A 20,372-nucleotide genomic window follows, 5' to 3' on the forward strand; every position below is an offset into this window, starting at 1 on the left:
AGAACAGACCTGTGTCGCCCTGGACTTCCCTGGATTTCCCAAGCTACCCATGTGACCACTAAGCCAGACTCTAGGGGCTGGGGGAAGGGGAGAAAACTCAAGGCTGGCACTCTGCCAGGGAGACGTACTACCATATGTGAAATAGGTGGGGCACACTTTAAGAAAAACCAAGGCCTTAGTGTATGCTCACAAGAGGGCTGAAGGAATGGGGAGATGTTTCATGGAAAAAGGTTAGTGACAATAATAACTGCCATTAACCGAAGATGTTCTCTGCCTTCTCGCATGCAGTCCCCTCAGTAATCTTGAGGAATACGTGCCATAATTTCATTTTACAAATAATCAAACAGAAGCTAAAAGAGGTAAAATAAATTGCCTAAAGTCACAAAGCTAAGCCCCCTTCCAGATGCTTCCTAACTCTGTAGGTAGGTTTTATTTGTTTGATAGGAGTGAAGGGGCCAGTTACTGGTTAATGTTTTACAAATCACTGATAAAATGGAGGCGAATAAAATGCTCAAAATAAATATAAAAAATCCATGGGCTCAGTACTTTAAACTCTGTTTTTAATGTATAAACTGGAATACTTTTCTTATGTTTAATAAAAAGGTATGATGATAGTAATTACAAATTTTGTTTAGATGAAAAATCCATAAATTCAAAATGAGTAAACTATAGCAATGTAAAAATAACACAATTAGAACTTTAATAACATTGCTTCTATATTTTTAGATAGGGGACCCTGTGAGATCAATATGAGATCAATACCATAGAAATATAAATCACTTAAAAACTGTTCTTTCAGTTAAAATTAGTTAAAATATTTCAAGGGGTTTAAAAAAATCAAATCTCTAGGCCTTGATTATTATTACTCCTAAGTGTCTTAGAAGAAAATATATAATTAAAAGTACTTAAGTGGGAAAAGATTACACAAAGAACCCACAATGTTTTGCTTTAGTTTGTTTTTATTCCTTATTAGTTGAGTTCTTCAACAATTTTGTTTCTGCTTGAGATTTTCTCTTCAAAATACTCTTTGGAGGAGTCCAGTTGTAATCTGGATTATGAAAAAGCCACTTTTCTGATATGAGCTCAGATATGGAGTGCCAGAAATCATTTGTGGTAAATGGCCCTAGTAGGGGAGAATGGTAAATTGTAGTGACATGGCCTTCACCACTCATACTTTCATCAGACAAAATCCTCTGCTTTGAAAGCTTTACTAAGCCACTCTTTTTACCCGAAGGTAAAACCTCTATGGAATAATCTTTCTTTTTCTTTGATGCTTCCTTTCTTGGGCTATTCCATATTTCAATATTATTCTGTGCCTTCTCTTGGGTCTTTTTCCCAGCAGAAATACAAATAATGGGACTGGAGATCTTTTTCCTTATAGCATACTTTGATTTATCCGAAATCTGATGTGGTGCTAACTGCAAGCTCTTAGCCCTTGTTAACTTAGCTGCATTGATGCACATCATGGAGCTTACTGTGTTAGAACTCTGAGCACTGTGGTAGTCTAATTTAAGCAGGTGTTCCCATAAAAAGGAGCCATTCTTAGAACCCTCAGGAGATTGCTGTAACATGCCTAGAGGCCAAAATTTCCTACTGCGGGTCCGCTCAATTTCCTTCAGAAGGCTGCAAAAGATCAAAAGTTGTCAAGAGGTCACTACATAATGTTAATAATCAGAAGTATATTTATTTTTGAAATGTGAAACAAACTCACTGCATGATTCCATGGATGGATGAATGAGAAGGTCCCAGATAGGTCTCCCTTAAATCAAGTGACCTGTACAAATAGCCTATTGCCTCAATCATGACATGATGACAAGAGTCACTTGTCAATAAATAACCTGCTGGATATATAAAAATAAGAATATTAGAAATTTTTTAATTTTTAAAAAGATTTCAAAAAAAATTATAGAAGATAGAATTGGAATGTTACCTGTGGTAATATTCTGCCAAAACCATTTAACCTGGTTCTAATCATAAAGATGTAATAAGAAGCTGGTGATATGGCTCAATGATAGAGCACTTGCCTAGCATGCACAAGGCTGTGGGTTTCTTCCTCCCCAGCAAATATATATAATTCTGTATCAAAAAGTAAGCAGTTATGGGGGCTGGGCTGTAGCTCAGTGGTAAAGCACTTGCCTCACAAGTGTGAGGCACTGGGTTTGATCCTCGGCACCCCATAAAAATAAGTAAAGATACTGTGTGTTCATCTACAACTAAATATTTTTTTTAAAAAAGTAAGCAGCTATAAAGGACAGTACTAAGATACATGGGAAATATGGATATGGACTATAGAGTAGATAAAAGCCTTATGTAGTAGTCAAATTTCCTGGATTTGATTATTATATCATGGCTATGTAGGGGAATGTCTTTGTACCCAGAAGACACATACTAAAGTATGTAGAGATAAAAGTGTTATGCTTGAAACTTTAAGATGTGTGGGGGGAACTGTGTGTGTGTGTGTGTTTAAAATGCAAATATAGCAAAATGTTAACAAATTGGTGAAGCGGGCACAGTGGTGCATGCCTGTAAACCCAGCAGCTTGGGAGCCTGAGACAGGAGAATCAGGAGGTCAAAGCCAGCCTCAGCAAAAGTGAGGTGCTAAGCAACTCAGTGAGACCCTGTCTCTAAATAAAATACAAAATAGGGCTGGGGATGTGGCTCAGTGGTCAAGTGCCCCCGAGTTCAATCCCTGGTACCAAAAAAAAAAAAAAAAAGGTGAATATAGGTGAAGGTTATACAGTGGAGTTTTTGTTTGTTTAATCAGTCTTAAAACCTTTCAATAGGTTTAAATTTAAAAAAAAAAAAATCCCCTGAAATTTGAGTTGTGGATGGGAATACAAGAGATGGTCTCTAACTCTCTTGAAAATCTGTTCTCAGAGTCCTCTAGCAGCTCCCCTGTCAACCCCTGGAGCATGGTAGACAAGATTTTCCATGCCCTAGGCTTCCCTGATTCCTCCAATGTCACCTGCAAACCTCCCCATTCCAGAGTTTCATATAACCTGATTCATTTTTCCTTGCTTTTGTTCATGCTGATCCTTCTTGGTTAAAACATTCTTCTTGACCTTCATCAGGCACTAGTCAGGACTCTCAGTCAAGTCACTATCTAGAAAGTCTTCCTGATTGCCCCTCATGTGCTTCCCCATGCCCTCGCCAGTGTCTGTCACAGTGCACAGCCCATTGGATCACAGCCATCTTTCTGTGCCTGTCTCCCAAATGAGTTGCCAAACTTCAACAGCTCACAGATGGTGGTAAAGGCTTGGGATTTGGAATCAGAGGACTGGATCCCACGCCCTAAGTCTCCAACTGAGTAGTTTTGAGGTTTGAGGATATCACCTGGTCATTGTGAGCCTCAGCCATATAATTTCAAATTCACAAAATTCTCTGATCAAATATACTGGAGTAAGTCATATGGTCTATATCTGCTATTTCCTCAACTTCAAATTAAGTCAGTGTGATCTCTAGAGTCCCTTTCCAGTGTTAAAAGTTATCTAAGCTTTTGAGGGCTATTTGACATTTTTCTGCTATAAATAGCATTTACAAACTTACAACACATTGGAAAGGATTGAGCCTACATAACAAGTAAAAGGAAGCTCTGTTGACAGGAGTAAACTGGCTTGCTTAATTAACTAGGGCCCTCTGCTTCCTCTTTTAAAACATACTCTCCCTCACCCTGAGCTGCTAGGCTTTTTGCTACTTGTACACCTGTTCCCAACAGCTGGGTTCTAGATGACCCAGAGTCAGCTGGGCTCATTAGTCTAATTAGGCAATTAAATTAAGTAAAATACTAATAAGATATGCATGTGAAGTGAAAGGAGTTGTTTTTTCTGAAAAATCAGACTAAATACTTTGGAAAGACTCAATGCCATGAGCTGCTAAAACAATTTTATTTAAACATGAGTGGGCAAGACAACCATAAAAGATTGAGGGGAAATAAAGCAGCAGTGTGGAAGGATCCTGCGCATAGATGCTTCACAATTGTTCTCACTCTGCAGCAACCAGAACTAGAAATTGTGAGTAATGTGTTTTGAAAAAGATGATGTCTAATTCCAGAGGGCCCACCTTAAAAAAGAGAATTGATTTAACATTTAAAGGCGGGGGGGGGGGGGTGCATTTATATCTAAGTTAAAATTAAATTGTAAGTTTTGTCTTTATTATTTACCTGCTTTGTGATTGAGGGACCAACTGCTATAGAAAAGAGGGTTCTGGCTAAGTTAAGCATTTTTAAATTAAATGATGAAAAGGGACTGACTCACCCCACTGAGAGTCACCCACCAGTGCCTTTGTTTAATTTCCTCCTTTTAAACTTGACTGAGATGGTTGGCATTTCTTTTTAAAAAGAATTCCAAGGACAGGGAAGTAACATAATGTTCATCTACCATGCTTCATCCAAAATAAACAATTCAGTTCAGAACACTCTGCATGACAGAACAGCATATGAAAAGCCACATTTCTGTCCTTTTTTCACCCTAAAATCATTTCTCAATAGGCAGATTTAAAGCACTTATCAAAGAAGGGAAGCAGTAAGATTGCTCTGTGCCAGGGATAGCATGGAACATAAATCACAAAAGCCCTCTTTTCAAGTCAGGATTCCTACCAAAATCACCAGGATTAACAGTTTTATTATGTCAAGGTTTCTATTGGGAACTGGATCAAAGTTGTGAGGGGATGAGCTATGAAGGATATGCTAAACAAAAAGAGAGCTCATTAAAAAAAAAAAGCTCAACCCATGTTCTATTTCAGTGCCAATAAAATTTCGGAAGACAGAGAGAGAGAGAGAGAAAGTTCATTTAAGAATAAATGCCAAAATTCAGGAGGCTGAGGCAGGAGGATGACAAGTTCAAAGCCAGCCTCAGCAAAAAGCAAGGCACTAAGCAACTCAGTGAGACCCTGTCTATAAATAAAATACAAAATAGGGCTGGGGATGTGGTTCAGTGGTCGAGTGCTCTTGAGTTCAATCCCCAGTACCAAAAGAAAAAAAAAAAAGAAAAAGTGCCAAAATTTAGAATTTGTTACTCTCTTACAAACCCTCCATTTTAATACATGCTTATTATAATCTCCCGCACAAAAATCTTGTTACAATTTAAAATCTTCACTCTCAAAAATTCCTTGAAGCCCACTGTTCTCAGTGGAAGTACGCTGTATCTTACCTGTTGATCAACTGTACTAATAAAAGACTAAGAGAAAGTGCCAGGACATTCAAGCTAACAAATATCATTGTTAATTTGTAATCTAAAATTAAATCTGGAAAATCAACTCTGATCCTCTTTTCCACAGGCTAAAAGTACGGTTTGTGCCGTTTCCTTGGGTGCTGGGGGCCTGGAGTAGAGCCAGGTTCCTGCTGGGCAGCCCAAGGCAAGCAGTGTGAATCCCAAGAAGGCGCCTGCTTCACCCGCTGCCTTAGCCTGCCTGCGTTGATGGAGCAGCTCGCACTATTCCAAGGCTTTGGGGACAGGAAGAATAAGTGATAAGACGCCTGCCTGCCCCTGGGAATTCAGTCTGCGGAGAATTCAAAACACACACCATGGAAACACACAGAAAATCAGTGTTGAAGTGTCCCTCATGCTCCTTCATGCCTCTGGGTTCCCAAGATCACTTGGACTACTGTATTGGCAATGTGAAGTCCATGCTGGGGGAACGACTCTGGGTTTCCACCTGCTCTGCAAAAGCCTTGCACTGGCTTTCAGTCACTCCTATGGTAACAGTCCAAATCCTGCCTGGTCCAGGAGGCCTGCGATCCACCCCACTCCTCTCCCATCCTCCCTGGCTGCCGCCCACCACATTGCTCCAGCACTCCGGGTGCACAGGCCTCTTCAGCTCCTTCCAGTCTTGAACGTCCAGTTCCTGCTGCTTGGAGGACTCTTCCCTCTGCCATACTTCTACCTGATGAGCAAAGTCTCATCCTGCACATTCAGTTTTTTAGCAATGCTTCCTGAGAAGCGTCCCCAACCTGTCCCCCTCCACCAAAGACATGAAGGTTTCCTGAGAGCACTTGTGTTTTCTCATGATGGAACTGTCCCAACTGCACTTAAGCCATTGTATATTTAGTGTTCCAACTATCATCTCCATAATAGCACTTGCTACAATCGCAGTTAAACAATTTTGTATTTAGTTGTCTGACAGTCATCTCCCCTAACATGAACCCAATGAAAGCTATGTTGGTTTCCATCTGTCCTTTTTGCTGCCATCTCTACAGCAACTAAAATAAACTGTCCCTAAAAGGTGCAGCAAATATTTGTTGAATGAATTAACGAATGATTGAGTAAATTCTATAAGAGTACAAGAAGATATTAACTTTCAAATGCCCTTAATAATTATACTTGCTTTACCAAAATGAGAAGGCAAATCAGAATTTCCTCCATCATTCATTCCCTCAGCAAATGTTCATTGAGCACCTACTATGTGACAGCTCCAGTTCTAAAAGCCAAGTACGCCATGATGGAGAATATAAATCAGCAGATCATCATCATCATTATCATCATCATCATCTAAATATCTAACTTTAGGTTATAATTTACTATGTGAAGTACTATGAAGAAAAACAAAGAGAAGAGAAAGTGGTTAGGGTGCTGGACACAGTGGCACATGCCTGTAATCCCAGCAACTTGAGGCTGAGGCAGAAGTTTTGCAAGTTCAAGGCCAACCTCAACAATTTAGTGAGGCCCTAAGCAATAGGCAAGACCCCATCTCAAAATGAAAAAATATAAAGGGCCAGGGATATGGCTCAGTAGTAAAAGTACCTCTGGTTTTAATCCCCAGTTTTAAAAAAGATGAGAGGGGAAGGGGAGGGAAGGAGGAAAGAAAGGAAATAAAGGAAGGAAAGAAGGAAAAGAAAAAAAAGCAAGAAAGAAAATAAAGTGTGTAAGGGGATAAAAAAGATGGCAGTGAAGTTACATAAGATGGACAGGGAATTCTTCCCTGTGACGAGTAGACAGACAAGGCAGCCTTGATGAGCTCAAAATAATTTGAAGAGTTTGCAAAACAATATCCTAAATAAAAGGAGCCATGAGGGGATCACTGGCCCCAGCCTTCTTCAGCCTCCTCTCCACTTGCCCACAGGACAAGATTCCCTCTGCTGCAGAGCAAGACCAGCCTGCAGAATTTAAGTAGCCACCAGGTTCTCAGGCACCAGTCCTTATAACCCTGAAAGAAGGATTTTGTCCAAGTCACACAGAGTAGCAAGCAGGAGTTTATTAGAAAGGATAGGAAAAGGGAAAGGGGGATGCTCTGAAGGAGAGGGGCAGAGAATGGATCCTTCCAGAGAGGAAAGGGACAGCATTCCCCTCTGCCCTCCACTTTTACTGGGAATCCCAGGGAAGTTTCCAGAGAGTTCTGCCCAGGTCCAGCTCTCGATTTTGACTTTTGACAGCAGGATTGCATCGGACTTTCAAGTCTCCATTGCACATGGTCTTACCCCATGGAGGGGAGATTTTACTATTTTAATGACATACTAAAGATCCAAAGGCTGGGGTTGTGCCTCAGTGGTAGAGTGCTGGCCTAGCATGTGTGAGGCACTGGGTTCAATTCTCAGCACCACGAATAAATAAATAAATGCCCATTGACAACTAAAAAATATTTAAAAAGAAAAAGAAAAGAAAATCCAAGGTCACTTTGGGTCATCTTGGCCTATGCTGACCAGTTCTTGCTCTTATAGATTTTATGATTGGTGGACTTTGCTTGCAATTATCTTCTCCCTGGGCCCGGGGATTTTTAGGACTATATAAAGGTCACAACAGTGCCCTCTTTGGGATGACTTGTGTTCCTATGGGCAGGCCTGCATTTCTCCTGCAGATAGCAGGCTGTTTGCTGAGGAATGTAGCATGGCCTCTTGGCATAAGCCAGGCAGGGTTAAATAGCTTTTAAAAGAAGGGATAGGGGGTAAAATCACAGTAGGTCCAGTCTACAGAATTATACCTGCAACCTCATAGTCCCATTCCTCCCGTCTGTACCACTTCAGTGGGCACACCACCTGGACTCACCCCCCAAACTGCCTATGCTCCTGCTTCTTCACTTCCTGCTCCCCCGACACCCCTCCTGACGGCTCTGGATGTCTCCTCCAGGGCTTGTCTATTCCCCTCAGGGCCCAGCAGTCCCCCACATACAAGTGTTGCCTTTTCTCTGACAACTTATACCCTCCACTTCCTTAAGGGCCCCTCTCAAGAGATGATCCTTGAAAAGCCTCCTGCCCTGATCGGACTGTCTTCCTTTATATTTAAACATAGAATAGTAACTCTGATGGAGATTGAGTTACTTAAATAACTCAGTATCCTCATTTTACAGATTGGGACCCAGAGACTGGCGTCCTTGGGCCAGAAAGGTTGGAACTTGCCAGAGGTTCACACAACTATTTATGGCCAATCTAAAATCAAAACCCACTTCTGATTTTCTATTCTTTTCTGGTACCAGGGATTGAACCCAGAGTCACTTAACCACGGACTCATATCCCCAACGCTTTTTTAATGTTTTATTTTGAGACAAGGTCTTGCTAAGTCCTTAGAACCTTGCTAAATTGCAGAGGTTGGTCTTGAATTTGCAATCCTCCTGCCTCAGCCTCCTGAATCCCTGGGATTACAGGCAAGCCACTGCACCTGGCTCCAAAACCCACTTCTGACCTCTCCAACCAAACGATGCTTTAAGTCCTTAGTGTGCTTTATTTTTTGTAATACGTTTGTCTCGCCTCATAACAAAACGATAAACTGCTCGAAGGCAGGAGTTCTCCTGAAGAACACTTGGTACAGACCCTGAGTGGGGAGCCTAGTTTTCCATCTGTCACTGCGTCCAAAAAAGACAACAGACTTTCACCAAATTTAAAGGATATGTTTGAGATAATTGGAATTAAAATATAGGCCACACAACATTCACAAATGTCACTCTGAGGGACCCAGGGAACACTTCAAAAATGACAGGTAGATGCCCTGCAGAGCACCCAAGGATGATCTGCCCCACAAGGGTGACAAGATAACAAAGGTGACAAAGCCCTCCCTCCCACATCCAAAGTCACAAGTTGGATGCAAACACTGACTAGCAATGGAGCCACCATCCACATCCACGTGGGGGGGGGGGCTCCCCTCTGTGCTTCAAGGAGGAAGGCAGGGTGTTTTTTTTTCCTTTATGGGGTGAATCATTCTCCCAAAGTACCCCAATCTACAAACTAGTCAGGTAAAATAATAGAACCTTATAATTCTGTCATGCATTACAGTGTACAAAATAAAAGTTTAAATAAAGGTTTGCAGGATTCAGACTATAATCCCCTGCCCCCAGTCCTTCCCCTCTCCCGTTAGCACAGCCCTTGACTTCAAAGAGAACTGCTCTGATGAATCATGTTCAGGAACAGTTTTACCAGGGTCTACAGAACTTCTTTTAAAATGATGGATGATCAGAAGGCCCAACCACAGGAGGTTCTGGTTTACTTCTTCTTTTATGGAGTTCACTCAGGCCCGTTTCCATTTAGATAGGAAATTTCCATAAAAGGCAGGAAAGTTAGAAATACCTTTTATATCTGGGCATATGGTGCACACCCGAGTTCCCAGCAAATCAGGAGGCTGAGACAAGAGGATCAAAAGTTCAAGGCCAGCCTAACAAACTTGGTGAGACTCCGACTCAAAATAAAAAGGACTGGAGATTTAGTGGGTTCAATCCCCAGTACCAAAAGAAGAAGAAGAAGAAAAAGTTCTCATATATTGAAGGACAACTGATTCAAACAGTCCACTTTCCCTCCCAACACTGGTGTCATCATGCACTGAAGATACTAGTCTGACCTTATCGTCACTACATAAAGCAAAAGCACAAGACCCTCCCACTAATGGTCATTAATCATCTACAGTGTTCCTGCAAGTGCATCTTACATCAAACCGATCAACTTCAACAGTAGGAGACAAGGCGGCAAGAAAGGAACACACCACTGCCAAATGGTAGCAAGAAATGACTCCTTTCAAAAAAATACTTGATTGGAACTAGGGAATGGAGCTCAGTGATAGAGCACTTTAGCACGTGTAAGGCCCTGGGTTCAATCCCCAGCATCACTAAATAAATAAATAGCCCTGTTGAAAACTGACCACAAATCTGAATTTCTTTGCCCCCTTGGTGATACTGGGGACTGAACCCAAGAGTGCTCTACCTCTGAGCTACATTCTCCACCTTTTTTTTTTTAACTTTCTTATTTTTGAGACAGAGTCTTGCTAAATTGCCCTTGCTGGCCTCAAATTTGCAATCCTCCTTCCTTAGCCTCTGAAGTTCCTGGGATTACAGGCATGCACCACTGCACTTGGTAAATTTGAAACTTTTTCTAAAGACTTAAGAAGTCATAGAATCACTGCAATTGCTACTATTACAGATGTGTCTTCTCTGAAAGTAAGTGAACAGTGTTCTACTTCCATCTTCCATCATAGACTAGAAACCAAAACTGTTATGTAACAGTATATGAAGCAACCAGAATAAACTAGGTCTTTTTCCATAAATTTTCTCTATTCTTGCATCTACTTTTTCTGTTTGTAAATAAAATGCTCACGCGCTCAGCCTGGAAACTTTTGGAAGAACAGTTTGTGCATGTCCATGCATGCTCACGCATTCCTAAATCTAGGCACTGAAAATATTCTTTCACTGCAGATAGCAGGTATTTTAGTCCTTTTTCCTCTTCAGTAAGTGACTGGGGTGAAACCAAAACAAACGATGAGCACACAGGCTGGAGGAAGTGGCTGGTTTAGATTAGGTTTTTCAGCCGGGCACTGCTGACACTTAGGACTAGTTCTATTTTGTGGTGGGGGTACCCGGGGCACTGGAAAATGTTCAGAGGCCTCCTAGGCCTCCATCCTCTGCATGACAGTAGCACTCCCATCCCCCACCCCACTGCAAAAATGAAGTTTCTCTAGACTTTTGTACTGGGGGCAAAATTCCCACTAATTTGAAAATTGCTTGTTCAGGTTAAAATATAAATTGTGCCCAGTGGCAACCAGACATCAGGACCCCTGACATTGTCTCAAAATATTTCTAGCTGTAGCATTTACATAACTGAGATTCCCTGGGGAGCATACTGAAATAAGGGAAGCTACCCAAGGCTAGCAACCAGCAAGCCAGGGCACCGCCTGCCCAGCTGCCCATGTCCAACAGAGGCTTCTGTTGGACACACAGTAACCCACTCAGTCAAGGACAGGATGAAAAGCTCTGCCCGTGGGCCTCAGCCCTGTCCACCTCCTGGCTGCCCACCACTTCCAGCTGGATGAGGCTGTCTCAGCTCCTGTCCTGGCCCTGTTTGCCATCTCCTGTCAACTCTCCACTCTCCCCATTCCCCAGGTTGACAGCCACACTCCAGGCAAAATGACAGAAGCCACAGAATGGTCACTATTTGCAAAACAAGCTCACAGGCTACAGGGCCAAATAGGAACCAAGGCAGCTGAAGGTGAGGTCTGGCACTCCAATGCCTGGCAATGTCCTAGAAGGAAGGTCCCTCTCTCGGGGTCCCTGCACAGCAATGCTCAAAGGCTGCCCTAACATGGAAACAAGTTCCGCCTCCCTCAGCTGGGACCGCAGAAGAAGCAGGCTGTCAAGGTCCCTCTGGCTTTGTCCTGCTTCTCCCTCACAACCCCCAAACACAAGGCCAGGCTTTCTGGGAAGTCCCCTTATCTGCTTAAAGTCCTGACTGGCCAAAGAAGACACAAATTACCTCTGGCCCAAGAGCTTCCCTTAACTACTCACATCCCAGGAAGGAAGACTGAAGTCGGCCGACGCACCTGACAGGATTGGATCCCACACCATTGTCCTCTTTTTCTGTCCCATTGAGAAACAGCATAATCCATTGTCTGTTCTCTGGGCCCAGTGGTCTCTGCCCCAGGTCACTGTGTTCTCCAAGCCCACTGAGTATCACAAAAAATAATTGACTGTTCTCCTAAAATTTGCACCATCCTGCCCTCCCCCTAGAGGAAAGAGAGTAGTTAAGTTTCTGAACTGTGTTGAACAAGAGGGTCATCCACACTCCTATGACGTCCCCCTTTTCCATGTTAAGAAGTTGATGAATCTTTTTTGTTTTTCCTATTTCCTCTCTCTGTGTCAGCTTACTCCAGTGAACGTTGAGGTTAGCAGGGAAGAGCCCCTTCTTCTATTACTCCTAACAGTAAGACTGAAATCCAAAATTTTGAACTTTGATTTCATTTTAGGTTTGTTTTGGTTTGGTTTTGTGTTACTGGAGATAGAATCCAGGGCCTCCCACATGCTAGGCAGGTGCTCTACCAATGAGCTACACCCAGGCCTCATTTTAAGTTTTTATCTTTTTTTTAATATTTATTTTTTAGTTTTAGGTGGACACAACATCTTTATTTTGTTTGTTTAATGTGGTGCTGAGAATCAAACCCAATGCTTCACGCATGCTAGGCGAGCGCACTAACACTTGAGACACATCCCCAGCCCTTAATTTTTATCTTTAACCAGAAAGTTACTTCAAACTACTGGACTAGGTATGAGTAGGCGTTAAGTCCTACATCTAAAATTGAAGGTAGGGCCTCTGTGAAAAGCCATTTTTTAAATTGATAGAAGAGAGGCATGTTCCAGCATAATGCTCAGTCTGAAAGAATGAGAAATGGCATGGAAACAATTCTTTTTCCAGGGGAGGGTACCAGGGATTGAACTCAGGGGCACTCAACCACTGAGCCACATTCCAGCCCTTTTTTTTTATAACTTTATTTTTATTTGTTTATTTTTATGTGGTGCTGAGGATTGAACCCAGGGTCTCACACGTGCAAGGCAAGCACTCTACCACTGAGCTACAACCCCAGCCCCATTCCAGTTTTATATTTAGAGACAGGGTCTCACTGAGCTGCTTAGCACCTCACTTTTGCTGAGGCTGGCTTTGAACTCGCAATCCTCCTGCCTCAGCCTCCTGAGCCACTGGGATTATAGGAAGGTAAGTAGGTAGCAACAGAAGTTGAAAGCATAAGGAACAGGAGTTGCTTCAAAAACGAGGACATTGTTATTTGTCATCATCATCATTACAGCCCTGGGGATTAACCCAGGGGCACTCCACCACAGCCTCAGCCCTTTTTATTTTAACTTTTTATGTTGAGTTAAATTGCCCAGACTGGCCTTGAACTTGCAATGTCCCTGCCTCAGCCTCATGAGGTGCTGGGTTACAGATGCGTGTCACCACACCCAGCAAGACATTTTTAAAACAAGCCAAGTATGCAGATGGAATAGAGAGGAAATTCGTCTGCTTATACAAGAAGTAGATCGGAGCAATTACCTAATTTACACAAGGTATCACTGAGGCTGATGCTTAGCTGCTTCCTGACAAGTGAGGAGTTGGTCAAAGCGTCTGCGTTTTCCTTTATTTTTATCACTTGTTTATAATATTCGATTACTTGCTTCCTTTGGAGTCTAGAAAACAGAAATTGAATTAAAGGTTTACACTGAAGAAACATGGCATCTGTTCACATCCCATTCAGCGTTCCCCGGTGCTGCTCCTGGAAGGCTAATCCTTGCCTTCGGAGATGCGCTAGGTATAGGGGAGCCTGGAGAGGGAAGCAGGGGTCCACTCATGAAAGACTCTTCTAGTGCAACCTAAGGCTTTGACACTTACATGGAAGGGTTTTCATTAAGAGGAGAAGATGAAATTTACATTGTAGGACCTGCATGGTGGTGAACACCTGTAATCCCAGCAGCTCAGGAGGCTGAGGCAAGAGGATCCAACATTAGAGGCCAGCCTCAGTAACTGAGCAAGGCCCCAAGCAACTTAGGAAGACTGTCTCAAAATAAAAAGTAAAAAGGGCTGGGGATGTGACTGAGTGGTTAAGTACTCCCTGCATTCCTGGTTTAAAAAAAAATTACATTTCAGAAAATTCACCTGGGTAGAAGTGTTGAGGCTAAACTGAAGCAGGTGAGATTAATGGCCATGAGACCAGTTAGTCCAGAGGAAGGACCCTGAAGGTCTGGGCTCTCACAGTGGCCATGGATACGAAGGGACACTTATTAAGCAACAGTCTTGAACCTGCATTGGACCTGGTGGTGCTGATGCTGGGCTTTTGGGGCCTCTATACTGCTGCAGAGTGACCAGGGTTCAAGCTTTGACATCATGCAGATGTGGTGATGGGCCTCAGGGTCCAGGCCCAGAGGCTCTTCACTGAGACCTATCAGGGGCTAATGGTGGCTCCACTCCTTAAAAGTTGGGCAAATATCTTGCCCTCCTAAACCTCAGCCTTCCCATGCTCAAAATGAGATGAGAGTTGTTGTGAGGATTAAATGAGAAAATATATAGGTAAAGTGTGTGGAGAGCAGCGTCTGAGATCAGGGTCTCTGATGACCTCATGGCTGTGGCATGCTTGGTGCTTGGGAAAGTTTCTGGGTAAAGGTACAGGATGCCTAGCAGCTGTGGTAATGCCCTTCATGAGGAAGTTCTTGACCTTGATCACAGGCACACAGCCTGGAAATAAAGGAAATTTCTTTCTTTTTTTTTTTTTTTTTGTGCTGGGGATCGAAACCAGGGCGGTGTGCATGCAGAGCAAACACTTTACGGACTGAGCTATATCCCCAGCCCTATAGGAACTTTCTTGCTAGACAACCACAGTGTTTCACCAGCTCTGCTGCTCCTGGACCTGCCCACATAACAGTAACTTCAAACAATGGACTTTCTTGAGAGCTTCACAAAGCTCCTAATATACACATTGCAACTGGAGAATGTAACTGCAGAATAAGCTGTATAATGTTGCTAACTCTCTAACTTTCATGAACACAAAGAATAATTCTTACATAGTCTTTAATCTGAGACGTGTATATAAAGATTGCTGGTGTAATTCTTTAGACCCACTTCTCCATCAGAGAGCAGCCCTCCACCTGACCCCAGCTTTATCTTCAAATCTGAGTCCGTGAGTCTTTATCTGTTTTATCCCCCTCTGCTCCTTGCCAGAACCTGCTAGACTGGCCGCAATGGTAGTGACAAAAGTGTTTAGCATGGTGACCAATTAAAACATCATTAAGATGATGCCACTGTGTTTGCACAGACAGGAGGAACAGGGAGCAAGAGGGACATGTCCAGTCCTGAGTGCCCAGGGAATACTCCACTGGAGAGATCCAATCTACAGATGAAGGCCCATGTGTCACCAATGACAAAGATCTGAGAGGTGGTGACAACAAGCCATCCCCTTATGGAGTGATGCTGAAGCCCTCAGTATGTGTGAGGTCAAGGTGCTGAGACTGAATAAGCACAGAGCCTCAGAACCGAGCTCAAGAGAAGGCTGACATTGGCACTAGAGGAAGGGAGAGGAGGAGGAACCCCGAACATGGCAGAGAAGCACCATCAGAGAAAGGATGGCCATGAGGGAGGGCGCTCAGAAGCCAGGAGAGGACAGCTGCAGGAAGGGAAAGGGCAGACACTGATGATTCGAATATGAGGTGTCCCCTGTGTTGAGGTAGGAACCTTCAGAGGTAAAATGAGCAGGTTCTGAGAGCTCTAACCCAACAGCCCAATTAACCTAGTTTGAGTGGACCGACTGGGTAGTACCTGCAGGAGGAGCTGGGTCACTAGGGGCATGCCCTGGGCAGGTTAGAATCTTCCCTGTGGCCGCTGCCCCTCCCTCTCTGCTTTCTGGCTGCCATGAATAGAGCAGCCCTCCTCCCCTCACCCTCACCCCTCACCCAGGATGTTCTGCCTCACGCTGGGCCCAGAGAGAGGGACTCAGTCAAGCATGGACTAAACCTCTGGAACCGTGAGCCGAAATCAACTTTTCCTTCTCTAAATTGTTTGGGTCAAGTATTTTGGGCCCAGATGAAAAGCTGAAAACCAAAAGAGAAGAACAACAACCAGATGAAAAGCACAGGAGCACTTGGTTCGTGATGATTTTTATGAGTGGACTAGTAGGCAAAGGGCGTGTGGTGGGGCGGCATGACCAAGGACAGTGACTGGGAAGTGAGGAAGTAAGCACCCAGTGCTCACCGGCGGGAAGTAGCTGCTGACAAACGGCTGAACAGCAGAGAAAGAGCTGGTAGTTATTCCACCACGGTCTCTGTTCACTGTTCCTCTGAAGACACTCTGTTCCTTCTTCTCTGTCGTTAAATTCTTAATGAATTTTTTGATTTTTCAGTTTGACCTCATCTGCCTGTTCCCCACCACCACCAATCTACAAAGCCCTGAGCATCCCGTGGATCATTTCCTAGAACATCAGAGGTGTCTCAAGGGCCTCTGGTCACCAGGGCAAAGGATCTACACTTGTTTGAGAGATAATTAAGGTCACACAGCAAAATGTCTCTGACTCTTAACCATAGTAGTCACCTGAGGACAACTTAAACAAGGGAAAAGATTTCTCCATTGTTTGGGAAGGTGAGCCACTAATAGTAAGGCCCAGGAAGAAGGCATCTACATACGGTCAGGTCCCCCGCATGCAAACCACCCCTGTGGCATGGTCCAGCAGGATTAAACGTCTCATGGCTCATGCCCCACCAGCTCTGGATCTGTGGTGGGGTCTCCTGGGCAGAAGAGGACCCAGCCAGCATTCTGTGTGTTTAGATTTTTCTTTTACAAGGCAATTTCTCTATAGCAAGCTCTATGCTTCTCTAAAGAAAGTCCTGTCTCTGCTCACAGTGTTGGTGTGATGATGAATAAGAGGAGGTCAGGCGATGCCAAATGCTCCAGCAAACACCCGCTGGGGAGCAAAATAATCATACTAATCACTCAGGGTATTGAACTTTTTTAGTATGTGCCAAGAATTCTGACAGCTCTTTTCACATGGGATCTCCTAATCCTCAATGATCCTGGGAAGATTTGGTTACTAGTCATTTTACTAACAAGGAAGTGGATGAGACACCAAGATGTTCCTGTCTAGTTTCTCACTGTTACTAAGTGGCAGAAACAAAATTTGAACCCCGCCGACAGGCCCGGACCCACCATCTCCCACTGCTACGCAGCGCCTGCTACTTTCCCCTCTGAGCCTCCCTTCTTGGGCCACTCTTTAGAAAGAGTAGGGCTGACCTTCACTCAAGTGTTAGGGATACCAATGTCACATTCTTCCTGGGAGCAAAACCAAGAAAAGTCGCCTGTTGGTGAAGAGTGAGAGGAAAACGACCTCAGGGAATGTGGAAAACTGATATGGGAAAGCAAGCCAGGCAACAGAAAGGGAGCACCCCAAAACAAAGCTTAGCAATGCCACCATTTAGCCTCCAGCCCACTGCCCTTTCCGTCAGCTGCATTTACTGTGGAAGGCAGTGCTGGGCGGAGTGAAGCCCGAGCCCGGCTCCCTGTGGCTTCAAAAAGAACCTTCTCCACACCAAGCTGTTGGGAGAAGCTGTTGGATGTGGGAAGCCATTCTAACATGTGATTGGGTGACTCCCATTAAGGGCCTGAGGCGCTTTGGCTGTGTCGAAGCTTTCCCGACCCTTTCCTGATGAGAGAGCCCATCCGTGTGGGGGTGTGCCTGACCACTGACCCCGGGGACCCAATCACTGACCCTGACCTTGGAGTGCAGCCCCCCCCTCAACCTTCATTGGATGGAATTCTCCCCTGAATCTCTTGTTCCCCAATAAAGGGCTACTCCCAGGCGTGTTCGCTCTCTCTCTCTCCTGCTAGCCCTGAGTAATCCTTGCTGCCCTGCTGGGCGGCTAGAGGTGGGAACCAGAGAGGTGAGCCGTCTCGGACCTAGCAATATAAATAAGGTACTGTCTGTGTGTTTTATTTCGATCTCTTCTAACTAACTTTATGCCTAGAACCTCATTAATGAAACCACTGCGCAGGCCGCGTGGTAGAATTGGCGCCCACGAGGGGGGCATTCTAGATTAGTTAGATTGAGTGGGAGCGCGCTATAAAGATAAGGAAAAAAATAAAAATAAAGGAAGATAAGGAATAAAAATAAAGATAAAGGAAGAGGTGACAATTGGGTCACAAAAGTACCTGGAGATATTGAAAGAGAGACGTTAAATTACTTAAAATGGGAAATTCAACTTCTACGGATAAGGAAATGTATCTGAGTATTTTAGACAGTATAATTAATCAGAAAGGAAAACAGATAAAGAAAACTCAGTTATTACAATTCTTAAAGATTGTAGGTGAATATTGTCCTTGGTTTTGCAACCAAGAGTCTCCAAATTTACTTACTTGGGAGAAATTAGGAAGGAAATTACAGAGAGTCTGTCTTTCTAATGAACTACCTGGAGGCATAAAAAAAATACAGAAAACTTGGACGGCCCTAGAAGTTTGTCTTTTTGAATATATGGGCCACAGTTCGAGGCCCCCTAAAGACCTTTTAAAAGGCATTCAAAGAGCTGTTAGGTCTATTCAAATGGAGAATCAGCCTGAGGCTGTTAATTACCTTTCCCTTAAGCTATTTAAAAACAAAGGCACTAAGGGCCAAGCCAAAGGTTAAAAATGTGAACTTAAACTCGCAACCCCATGCGGAGGATTCAGATGGCATGAAGGATTCAGATGGCGCGGATCAGCCCGCCTTCTCACCGCCATCATTTCCTCCTAGCGGGAGCCCAACAATAATACGGGGAAATTCAGGAAAGGTCGCACAGTGTGACGTCACTGGCACCAACCAGGACAGTCCGCGATTTTTACCGGGACAAAGATCGCAGACAGTTTTCTTAAGACCTTCAAAGACAGTTGAATTAGATCCTAAAACGGGGCCGGAACAAATCCCTACTGAGATTTTCGGGCCGCTTCCTGATAATACTGTAGGTTTGATTTTGGAACGTAATGAATTAAAGGGAGCCATTGAGGTAATACCTGGTGTAATAGATTCAGAATTTAAAGGACAGTTATATATTACTGTAAAATCCAATTATGCCCTAAGGCTCACCCCAAAGGATATTTTTGCTCAATTAATATTATTGCCTTGTGTCTCAGAAAGGCACCTGCCAGTAGATTCAGTTTCTAAACCGCCGGACAGAATATACTGGTCACAGTTAGAACGGCAAGAACGCCCTTTATTAAAACTTAAAATTAATAATAAAAATTTCCTAGGAATAATAAACACAAGGGCTAATATCTCGGTATTGTCCAGTAGGTTTTGGCCTAGGAACTGGCCTTTGCATGTAGCACCAGCTAACCTAGAGGGAATAGGACAGGTTTCACAGCCTGCTCACAGTGCCAACTATCTCCGTTGGGAAGATTCTGATGGGAACAGTGGAGTATTTAAGCCTTATGTGTTAGAGTCTTTACCAGCTAACCTATGGGGAAGAAATATTTTAGCCAAAATGGGATTGTTATTAGTTACTCCAAATTCTATAAGGTCAGTTGAGGAAGTTAATCAGAGGTATTTTCCTGGAGATGATAAGGAGACCCTTCAGGAAGAGTATCTGTTTACAAGCCAGTCTCCATGACAAAGATTAGTACTCAGTTAGAGATTTCACTTACAGCAATGGGTTTATGTATAGCTCCTCAAAAAATTCAAAAAGTATCTCCCTTTCAATATCTAGGTCAGATAATTCAAGGACGTACAATCCGTCCTCAAAATCTTCAGATAAGAGTTAAAGAGTTACGTACCCTTAATGACTTTCAAAAACTATTAGGAGATATTAACTGGCTAAGACCATCCTTAAAACTAACTACTTCTGAGTTAAGTCCTTTATTTCAGATATCACAAGGAAATCCTTCTCCAACCTCTCCACGTCAGCTAACCCTGGAGGCCAAAACAACTCTAAGAAAAGTTGAAATTGCAATTAAAAATGCACAGCTTACTAGAATAGATCATAAAGAAATAGTGTATTTATTAATATTTCCAACTGAGCATACCCCAACAGGAGCCATATGGCAAAGATTAGGAGTTATTGAGTGGATTTATTTATCCCACTCCCCTCAAAAAACATTAATTCCTTTTCATGATTCTATAGCTCAATTAGTAATTAAAGGTAGAACTAGGATATTACAATTAATTGGATCTGAGCCTGATATTATAATTATTCCATTTTCTGTTCAACAGACTAATTGGCTTTTTCAAACTTCTAGCTCATGGCAGATAGCCTTTGCAGATTTTCCTGGGCAGATAAATAGCCATTATCCTCGTGATAAGATTGTACAATTTACATCATTAACGTCACTTATTTTTCCAAAAATTGTACGTTCTTATCCAATAGAGGAAGCTTTATCGGTGTTCACGGATGCTTCCAACTCAGGTAAGGCAGGTTTCTTCAGCCGTGTTCACACAGAGGTAATACAAACTTCTTATACTTCTGCCCAAAGAGCAGAGCTTCAAGCTCTGATTTGTGCCTTAGATTACTTTTCAAATGAGCCTATAAATATCTATTCTGACAGCTTATATGCAGTCGGAGTTACAAAAAATATTGAAACCTCAGTTATTGGGTATACTTCATCCCAGGAGTTATTTGAATTATTTCATAATTTACAAAAGACAGTACTAATGCGAAAGAACCCATGTTTCATAGGACACATACGTGCCCATACTAAT

General features: G+C 43.1%; 1 protein-coding gene across 1 annotated transcript in view; it reads right to left on the reverse strand.

Moving 5' to 3' along the window:
- Window positions 1–959: 959 nt before the first annotated feature.
- Window positions 960–20,372, reverse strand: part of LOC308658299 (putative tetratricopeptide repeat protein 41) — a gene marked incomplete at its 3' end in the record, with an annotated part of 89,616 nt that continues 70,203 nt past the window's right edge. Inside the window, exons 13-15 of the mRNA XM_081310860.1 lie at window positions 13,226–13,359; window positions 1,712–1,841; window positions 960–1,623 (exon numbers count right to left, since the gene is read on the reverse strand). Coding sequence (XP_081166986.1) covers window positions 960–1,623; window positions 1,712–1,841; window positions 13,226–13,359 — 928 coding nt within the window. The remainder of the gene's footprint in view (window positions 1,624–1,711; window positions 1,842–13,225; window positions 13,360–20,372) is intronic.

This window comes from Spermophilus citellus (genome assembly GCF_964194105.1).
Source record: "Spermophilus citellus genome assembly, chromosome: 10".
NCBI lineage: Eukaryota > Metazoa > Chordata > Mammalia > Rodentia > Sciuridae > Spermophilus > Spermophilus citellus.